We start from the raw sequence: 9,823 nt of genomic DNA on the forward strand, positions 1-9,823 counted from the left end.
TTAGACGGCAATCGGAAGTTATTACAAACACTCGATGGTGGTTTAAAGTGAGTTTTGAGTAAAAGCGGAATATAAATCTTATTTATTGTCTTATGTAGCATGATGCTACAGTTTGCATGAATGGTCTGCGTATGATCGGAACTCCACGCAGCTTTTCCCGCACTCTTCGCCTTACATCTAAGGGGGCTGGGACGCATTCACACTACAGCCTCACGTGTGCGCCACATCTCTGAGTGTAACCGGTGTAAACTAGTAGGTGTGCTCGACTTGACGCGGACTGACTGTGCAGACCGATCGGTGTATTACAGTACCACGAGAGCTATAGAGAGCAGACTGGTCTGTGCGCTTTCAAATCGCTCTCGCGGATGTCAAACACTGATCGATCTGTGTCGCGCCTCTTATAGTCGGACCAGGGCCGTCCTTAGCTGATGCGGGGCCCGGTGCGACTGCACCAGTTGCACCCCCTTTAGGACGGCCCTGAGTCGAACACACCAGCTAGTGCTGCAGGCTTATTGGCTCACTGACGCTGATGAGATTAACCCCTTAGGTATCGAAATTTGGTACCGAACGACGAGACGTTTTTCGATACTCGATGGTATCTTCGCTTAAAAAGTTGCAGTCTATTTGATCTTATGGACCTGTTGCTATTACAGCAACTCCAGGATGAGCTTCAAAGAACTTAATCCTGGATTATGTCAAATCATCAACAGTAAAATCCATCTGAGTAATCCACGTACAAAGAATGGGCCCCTGGTGTACTGTACCTATTTTTTAATTGTTTACAAATCGAAACAATGACAGATGCTTTTCATTTTTTTGTTGTTGATGTAGGCCTATACTTAAGTTTTTGTTAGTGTTGAATCTGACATTCTAGAATTGAAATTCATAAAAAAATATTTAAGTGTATGTTGTGTTTTTCTCTCAGGAAAGGAAACCTTGAGAATGAAATTTTGGTGCTGAAAGGTCTGTGTTAGTGATCTTATATTTTAATCAAATTGCAGTGCATGAATGAAAAACTGCTTTAGATTTTAAATATGGACTATTGCACATATTAAAACATATTGGACTATCATACATACCAAAATATACATATTGGATTATTTCCTAATCTCCATACCTATTCTCCAACAGCTAGTTTTGTGCACCATACAAGTTGTAAATAAAATCTTAATTAAAATGTAATTGTCTATTTGTACACAGAGGCAAATTTTCAACAGTACAATGAAATCATTGTTCTAAGAAATGAGAAGAGAAGACTTGAAGAAATGTTGTACACAACACAGGTTTAAATTTTTCTTAAACATTATATATCCTCTGGTAAAATGTAAAGTAAAAGGCTATGATTTTAATGTGATTACTGTTTTTACTGATTTTTTTTTTTATTAGCAAAGACTCTGCAAACTTGAGGAGTTGTTCAACAAAGGTATAAGATGTGCATTCTTATACCTAGTGAATTGTATATTATTTGATCCATTGTTTTCCGTCATTAATCGAAATGATTTTTATCTTAGAAAAAATGAGCAAGTCTTCTCAAACAGATGCTGAGCCACTAATTGACAAAGGTATGTATTGTCTAAAACTGTTAGACTTTCCATTGTATGAAGAAATGCTTAAATATTTAAAAGAAAACGGCTTGATAGCATGGCACTTGATAATGTTTTCTTTAATTGATAATGTTTGCTTTAGGCAAAGTCAGAATGCTGCTTGAAGAGCTCTGGCATTGTGTGGAAAGTTCCCAATCGCAAGAAAATCTGTTTCTCACTGGTAATCATTCTTGCATTGATTGAACTTTTATTTTTCTAAATTGTATTTGTTGTCAGGCGACCAAGGTTAATTCTGATAGAGGCAATGTGTATTTCTTTTGTAGGAGAAGAGGCAACACCCTTGAAAAACCAACTTCAAAGAATATCTTCTCAACCACTGCCTAACAGTCCTTTAGAAAGACAGATTTCTCATCCATCTCCTGGAAATCCCAGTCCAGAAACTCTATTGCAATCTTCAAAACACTCCACACCTAAAACACCTCCTGAGGTCAATAGGCCTAAATCATCTCAGAAACTGATAAAGCAGAATAATGATCAACATTTCAGTACATCAAGTAGAAAGAGGAAAGTAAGTTCAGATGTGCTTGAACATGTGAACACTTGGACTGAAGATGCTACTAAATCTTTACTAAAGGAAATGACAGTTAGAGTTGGAGATGACTTGTTATATGGAGATTACTCTGTGGATTTGCAGGACATTAAAGAGTGGTTCAAGCCTTTGCCTGCAGCTTTATCTCCTGTGCATAGCCCCTCAACAGAACTGGTAAGTTAGAATTTGTTTCAATTACATTGTAATGCTCAAGTGATTCAATTTCAATGACAGTCCTCCTGAATCAATTTGAGTCACTATGATGAAAGACCTGTGCCGGTACTATGATTTTCGAAAATGAGGACTTGAGGTGCTTCTCATTACTTTTTTTTTTTTTTTGCATCCTCGTTTTCTTTCCTCGCCTCCTTTCCTCATGTGTTAGCTCCACCCCCCAGGATGCGAGGGAAGCATGAGTAATGAGGGAATATGTTTAAGGAGGAATCAAAGGAAAGCTTATTTGTACATTGGAATATTCTTGATCACTCAAGCTTCACTTTAAAGCGTTATCTGCTGTCCCTTATGTTAAAGTTTGGTTAAAGGGGTCATCGGATGCAAAATTCACTTTTACATGTTGTCTGAACTAAAAATTTGTGTTGGCAGTGTGTGTACACAACCACCCTATAATGCTAAAAATCCACCGTGTTTTTTTTTTTGTTTTTTTTTAAATCCCCATAAACAATAACCCCAGATCAAGATCAGATCTCAGATCAAGCCATTCACAGATTCTTGGCAGAGTGATGTAGTTCTGCACAGGCCCCTCCCACGATTGTTGATTGACACTGGCGCTTTATCACAGACCTGCCCTGAGTGAGCTGTCAACAGTCCGCTATCGTTTCGACACCGGAGTAGGTGTAGACAAGAATGTTTCCTTAGCGATTGAGGTGTTTTGTTGTTGGATGTAATAATGAACATAGCAGTCATTTTTTACTCCCAACATCTGAGCCGCTGAAGATGCAGAGGATTACTTTTGTTTTTGAAGGGAATGCGCCCCCCCGATCTACCGAAATGCGTCTATGTTCGTGCAAATCATTCATGATCCAGCTTCACCTCCAGAAGAAGTGAGTATAAGGATTTTTATGAATCTTTGCAAATCGCCTTTCCTAATAATGTGCTAGTTAGCAAGTTCCGCGGCGAATGAGGCTAAAGTTTACAATCTCATGAGAACGGATCGTCACCCTAAGGAAAAGAGCATTTAAAGGGACATGAACCGAAATGGCTCGCTGTGAACACAGCTGTTTTCGACAAGGTAAAAAGGATGTTTTTTTACACTACCATTGAGAAGTTTTAACCAAAGTATGTTATAGACTTTTCTTTAAGACCCTAAAGAATCATATCAACTTGTGGAAAATGGGCATCCGATGACCCCTATAAGACATTCATAATGAATATTAATAAAGCAAGATGTCCTGTTGAAATAGGAGATATATGGTTTATTTAAACTGCAAAGATAAAACATAAATTAAAACTATTATGAGAGATGTGAAGGGGGAGGAGAATTTATACATGTCAGGTTTTTCGTCAATTTCCTCACTTATGGATTTTCTGGAACCTTCCTCCTCATTCCTCGCCTCCTCATGGTGCAGTTAGAGAATTGAGATGTCCTTTAAGATGGCTAATATTGATCAGTTTCCGGGTCACAGGTTAGAGGACGGATGAGAGGAAATGAGGAAGCATCGGTTTGGGTATTGAGAAGCACAATTGGTCTTTGACTTTGCTGGTATTTAAATACAGTGATTTATTATTGACTTTGCTTAGACTTTAGTTTATAATTTATAGCTTATAAACAATCATTCTTTCTGAGCCTTTCTGTTGAGATCAGTGTGAATATGTTAACGTAAGAAATTAAATGTGCATTGTTTGGAAAAACATGTACATGATGTTTCATGAGAACACTTTCAACGCATTTATTTTCAGCCCTCAGAAATTGTGTTGTAGAAATTCATAATACAAGTCAATTGTAATTTGAATTAAATTATAGTTTTAGCTAGCAACTGTGAAACATTGCGTCATCCCCAATATAGTGTTATCCATGGATATTCAACAATTATAGTCAATGGCAATTAATTAATTCCTTTTTATACTGGCTTGTAAAATGTGACTGTAATAATGTTCCTATGTGGCCAGTAGTGGTAAAGAGATGTAGTATGACACTTTTCATTTGTTCTTTCAGGTCAGTGTGAATGACGACCAACCGATGTCCAATACTAAAGAGGAATATCAATCACATAATGGAAAACAAGAAGGACTATCAAGCTTACATAAAGCTATTCTTCAAAACAACACACAATTAGATCCTTCAGATATTGAGGATCAGAAGTCACTGCTGAAAGAAGAGGTGGAAAAATCTTCTGTACTCTTGTCCCCAGACACTCCTGCGAAAGTAGTTGTATCTGCAGATAATATTGCAAAGACATTATCTGACAGCCATCACATGGAGGTAGAGGATGTGTTTGATGTAATGCATGGCTGTATGGGCAGTACTCAGAGTCAAACTGCAAAGTCAGGTATAGGAAATAGACACAGTGTGGAAAGTTCTTTAGAAAATGATAGCACACAAACTGCAGTAGGGACACCACTGATGAATCAAAATGGTGAAAGAACAGAGTTGAAGGATACAAAAACTACTAATAATCTTAAAAGTCTGTTGGAAAACTCAGATCTGCAGCAGCATGTTGAAACTGAACTAGTGCACACCAATTCTGTTAACTCTGCAGAATGTGAAACTTCTCCGGTACAGCCAAATGTGCCATTGGCATCTAATGTCAAGAGAATTTCAACACTTTATGTGAGCTATAGTAAATCAGACAGTGTTGAGAATAAGACATCAAAGAGTTCTGTACCACTAGAAATGAAGACTGTAGCAGATATATCAACACATGGAATTCAGAGCAGACTGGCTGATCAGTCTGAAGAGGATAATAATCTAAAGCCTACAGAATATCAGAAAAGTTTGGATGTGAGAAAAAATGGAGGTGCTTGCTCTTCAAGACCCTCAAAGGATGAGGAGTCATCATCAGAAGATGAAGGGTTCTTTGGTTTAATGAGGAAGGTTAGGGGTGTTCACTTAAGGTCTGAGGGAAGGATCCCATCAGAAGAGTTGGACCATGTTTCGTTAACTCTGCAGAATGTGAAACTTCTCCAGTACAGCCAAATGTGCCATTGGCATCTAATGTCAAGAGAATTTCAACACTTTATGTGAACTATAGTAAATCAGACAGTGTTGAGAATAAGACATCAAAGAGTTCTGTACCACTAGAAATGAAGACTGTAGCAGATATATCAACACATGGAATTCAGAGCAGACTGGCTGATCAGTCTGAAGAGGATAATAATCTAAAGCCTACAGAATATCAGAAAAGTTTGGATGTGAGAAAAAATGGAGGTGCTTGCTCTTCAAGACCCTCAAAGGATGAGGAGTCATCATCAGAAGATGAAGGGTTCTTTGGTTTAATGAGGAAGGTTAGGGGTGTTCACTTAAGGTCTGAGGGAAGGATCCCATCAGAAGAGTTGGACCATGTTTCTAGGAATAAGCAGTGCTCCACTGCAAAGCAGATGTCCAAAGATGAGCCTCAGGAATTTCTTTCTGAGAACAGAGCATTATCTCACTCTGGACTTTCCACCGTGATCATGGAGTCTGAGGATGAAAAAGATTCTGAATGCCCAGAAAATGACAAAACTGTTCAAAATGTGTGCAAGTTACTGAGTCCCGAAATCAAGTTTAAGGGTACTAAAGAAAATGAGTCGGAGAGCCCAAGAAAAACATTGGTGCAAATGAAAAATGAATCTTGTCAGCAGGTAGATGGGATGTCAGCTGATACCCATAGCCCCGGTGTTGAAAATGTTGTCAGTGATATTTACAACAAGGAAATATCAGGAGATTCTGCAGTGGATAGTCTTGAGGATACCAGAACACCATGCCAGGATACTCTGGATCCAGAATATACTACCTTTGAAAAAGGTGGCAGTATTTCAATTGTTCCAGGTCTTAACACAAAAACCCATATTACACCAACCTCGTGTTTATCTCTTGGAAGGGTTCGAACAGAGATGGGTCCACCCCTACCTCCAGTTGTTATGCCACTGACTGCTACTCCTCCGAGGTTTGGAAAACATCACACTCCTTTAAAGCCTACTTCAGTATCCTCAAGATTACCAACTGATGAACCAACGATGCCATCTGTGCCTGTTTTGGATTCAGCTCTTCCAGATGCATCAAAGATGTCTCCGTGCTTGACCACTCCATCACCATCTTGTGGAGTTCCCTCCTCACCACTGCAGTTTGGATCAGCTACTCCAAAACATGCTGTTCCGGTCCCAGGAAGGCTCCCATCATCTGCCTTATCCTCTTCCCCTCCTACTGCTTCACAGGAAAATTCCATGCAGATGCTAGATTCTATGTATCCTGAACTCTCTGCACGTGCCCGCACTTTAAACATACTCCGTGGGAATGTTAACCTGACCCGAGCTGGAAATGAGAGTGGTACCTCCCCACCACCTGTTAACCAGATATCAGGAAATAAAACGATCAGTTCTTCATCCACTGCCTTCACCAAAACAGAGCAGAAACCAAAAAGGACAGGCGTAAACATCCTATTGCCAAAGAGTGCTAAAAGACTCAAACTTGACAACTGTTCACCTGCTCCTCCCGGTGTTGCTTCTCCTGCAGAACAAGTAATGGATCATCAGACTGTTATTAAAAGGGAGTCCATCAAATCTAACCAAGAAGAACAAAGAATTGAGAAAGACAAGACAAATGACATCAATTGTCAGATCTCAGAAGTGCTGGCCAAAGTTGGATTGTCCTGTTTTGATGTATTGCCTGTTGTTAAGAGCCATGTGTTCGTTGGGAGAATATCTCAGGTGCCAATTTTGACTGATGAAGAAAAGGCTGTAATTGCTCATTTTTGTGTGAATCAGGTATGTGTTTATGCTTTGCACAATTCAGATGGCTTTTCTAGTTACTGCAGTCTTGAGGATATTGATGCACACCTCTTTTCTGTTTCTTTAGTCTTCAGCAGAAAAACTCATATCTGCCATTTTGACTAAATTAAAGACTGAGAAGAGCATTCTGAGTTATGATAATGTACAAGCTCTCTGTAGAGTCTACACAGGGATATGTCGCCAGATAGGAGACTATCAGAAAGCCCATGCCTTTGCATACAATATTCTCAAACAAGGTGAGTTTACAGCAACTTCTTTCATTATATTTATATGATATGATCATTCAGCATATTTCTTTTTAGTTCTTTACCCATTTTAAATGTTTATATTAACTTTCTCGGACTCAGACTTAGACTTTCAGAGACGAAGCATGTGTTCTATATGGAGTTGTTGATTCTATACGGATTCTTTACTCACAGATTTTCCTAATGCCTCCAAGCTAATTTTGTTCATGGTCACAACATGGCCAAGTGTGCTCTTCCATGAGACCTCATTGTGCAAAGCCATTCATACAGTGGCCAAGCTTAAAGCGGAAGATGACATTTTGGAATACCTGACTAAATATCTACACTGGGATAAGGTATGCAGTGTTTAGGGCTTTTTATTTTGCTTGCATTCTCTGATGGCTGGAGCTAACTACCATGATTTATTTCTTTACCAATAATTATTATTACAAACCTATGAATGCTGTAATTTCCATCCTGACCCTGTTAACTTCCCTCTGGGCATCATATGTATAAAGAGTAGCCACATAACAGTGTAATGTTTTTTTTTTTAACCTTTAAATGAATGCATGGAACTAATGTTTTTATGTTATTCGCATGATTAAGTTTAAGCATTTTATCAGTTGTACCTTCATATTTTCTAGAGTCCACCTGATGACATTCATAAATTGATTAGCAGCACAGTGAAAGCACTTCAAGAAGACAAAGATTTGACATTCCAGAAGCATGATCGTCATGGTCATGACCTTTGCCCAACTGCATGGGAGTACATACATACCTTGGATCTCTTGTGTGCACATATGAAGTGGAAATGGACACATGATTATGTTATTGGGTATATTTATCTACTGCATATAGAATGTTAAATCATTTTGCATCAAGCATACTTGATATATTTTTTTACAAATAATAAATAATATATTTGTCATGATTTTTTTTTTTTTAAAGCAAAGAGCTGTGGCCCATCATGAACACTTGGGTGACACAGTCAAGGCTTCAGCAATCCCCAGTCTGTGATGTTTCTGTCGCAGCTGTTCTGCGATTGATTGGTACGTTGTTGAGTTTGCATGAAGTGATTAATACTGTATTTAGTTTTAAAGTAATTTTAAAGTTTTATATTAATTTTAATCTAAATATAAAAAAATAAAATCTATGAAGTTAAATTATAATAATGTTTTATACTTCTTTCTAACTAATACATTTCATTTTACTTTCTAAGTCTTTCATTTAAATTATTGGTTTGATTGATTCATTTTCTTTAGCTCAAAAGTGCATTTCATAGCAGCACTATGAGTCAGAATATCATGAAAAATAGTGGTATAAAAATCCCACAAATTATATTAAAAAAGCCTTTTAAGAGATTTGAAATTTGTCTTTTGTTTCTATTCTTCCAGGACGACTTGGTCAGTTAGGAATGAAGCAGATGCTATGTAAATCAGTCCAAAATGTTGCAAAAGCTGTAAACCTCTTTGGAAAACACGGTATTACAGAAGGTACTGAACCTCTTATGTAACAACTGTAATGGCAAATTAAAAATATTTTAATACATTACTTTGCTTAGTAGTTTTTTTTATATATATAAACCCACCATGAATCACAATACAACCATTTGTTGTATCATTGCAGGTGTGCCCAATGAGGTGCAGTTGTCTGCTGTCTATGCCATTTATGACCTGGCACCCTGCAACCCCAAAGATGCCCTGGAGGCTCTAGCATCATGGCGAAGCGAAACTACACAGCCAGTACCCTCTGCTGTGACCAGCTGCATCACTCAGATTGGCTCCCTTTGTCGTCAAATGAAATCCTGAATTTTTTTTTTTTATCACTTCAGATGCTCTTTTTGTGATCATTGGTTACTGGAAATCACGCAGTTCTTGTACATTTATGTATGCTATGTAGATTAAAGAAAATAACTTTATACCATAAAGATAATTTGTATTGAAATTAAAAAGGTTTTTGTGTTTCTATTTTCAGGCTAAAATTGTGAAAAAAAAATAATTTTCTGCTTAGAATATTCTTGATACATTATCTGCTTTTGTCTTGATTTGATTAGACACTTGAGACTGTTGTTCCTTATGTAACATAGCCTTTTATAATTTTAGTTCCGAGTATTTTCATGGCAGGTTTTGCTTTAAAAACAATAAGAGAACCTTGACCTAAAATTCCAGTTAGGAATTGTTAGGAATTTAAGGTAAATCGTGACACAAAAAGCAACTCATACTGTTTCGCAGACTTGACTTCTAAACCGTCTTGACTGCAATTTATTGGGAGCAATAAGCTGTGACAAGGAATGTCAATTTGATCTAACAATACCGTTGAAATGATCTATGTTGGTAAGACATTTCGTTGTTTAATAACGAAACTTTCCAGCTGCAGACCCACTCAAATTGTGTTGCAGGCTGAACCACCATTTAGTGCTTGTTATTATAATTTTGGCATGCTATTGCTTTAATTTTATTAACGTGGGGAAGTTTTTATAACATTAAATTAAAAACTCTTACCAGTTAAAGATAAAAAAAAAAAAA

General features: G+C 37.6%; 1 protein-coding gene across 2 annotated transcripts in view; it reads left to right on the forward strand.

The window, feature by feature from the left end:
* LOC107691875 (little elongation complex subunit 1-like) overlaps nucleotides 1–9,186 on the forward strand; it is an 18,014-nt gene extending 8,828 nt beyond the window's left edge. The window contains exons 10-24 of one of the 2 annotated variants that reach the window (XM_016490704.1): nucleotides 926–963; nucleotides 1,201–1,283; nucleotides 1,387–1,423; nucleotides 1,512–1,562; nucleotides 1,687–1,764; nucleotides 1,868–2,112; nucleotides 2,239–2,307; nucleotides 4,304–4,850; nucleotides 5,261–7,050; nucleotides 7,142–7,310; nucleotides 7,494–7,654; nucleotides 7,943–8,133; nucleotides 8,247–8,347; nucleotides 8,693–8,791; nucleotides 8,925–9,186. In XM_016490704.1, the coding sequence (XP_016346190.1) occupies nucleotides 926–963; nucleotides 1,201–1,283; nucleotides 1,387–1,423; nucleotides 1,512–1,562; nucleotides 1,687–1,764; nucleotides 1,868–2,112; nucleotides 2,239–2,307; nucleotides 4,304–4,850; nucleotides 5,261–7,050; nucleotides 7,142–7,310; nucleotides 7,494–7,654; nucleotides 7,943–8,133; nucleotides 8,247–8,347; nucleotides 8,693–8,791; nucleotides 8,925–9,106 (3,841 nt within the window). In that variant the 3' untranslated portion in view covers nucleotides 9,107–9,186. Of the gene's footprint in view, nucleotides 1–925; nucleotides 964–1,200; nucleotides 1,284–1,386; nucleotides 1,424–1,511; nucleotides 1,563–1,686; nucleotides 1,765–1,867; nucleotides 2,308–4,303; nucleotides 4,851–5,260; nucleotides 7,051–7,141; nucleotides 7,311–7,493; nucleotides 7,655–7,942; nucleotides 8,134–8,246; nucleotides 8,348–8,692; nucleotides 8,792–8,924 lie in introns of both variants that reach the window. The other variant, XM_016490702.1, reaches the window with a different exon arrangement.
* Nucleotides 9,187–9,823: the final 637 nt, after the last annotated feature.

This window comes from Sinocyclocheilus anshuiensis, unplaced genomic scaffold (assembly GCF_001515605.1).
Source record: "Sinocyclocheilus anshuiensis isolate Anshui unplaced genomic scaffold, SAMN03320099.WGS_v1.1 scaffold798, whole genome shotgun sequence".
Classification (NCBI taxonomy): Eukaryota; Metazoa; Chordata; class Actinopteri; order Cypriniformes; family Cyprinidae; genus Sinocyclocheilus; species Sinocyclocheilus anshuiensis.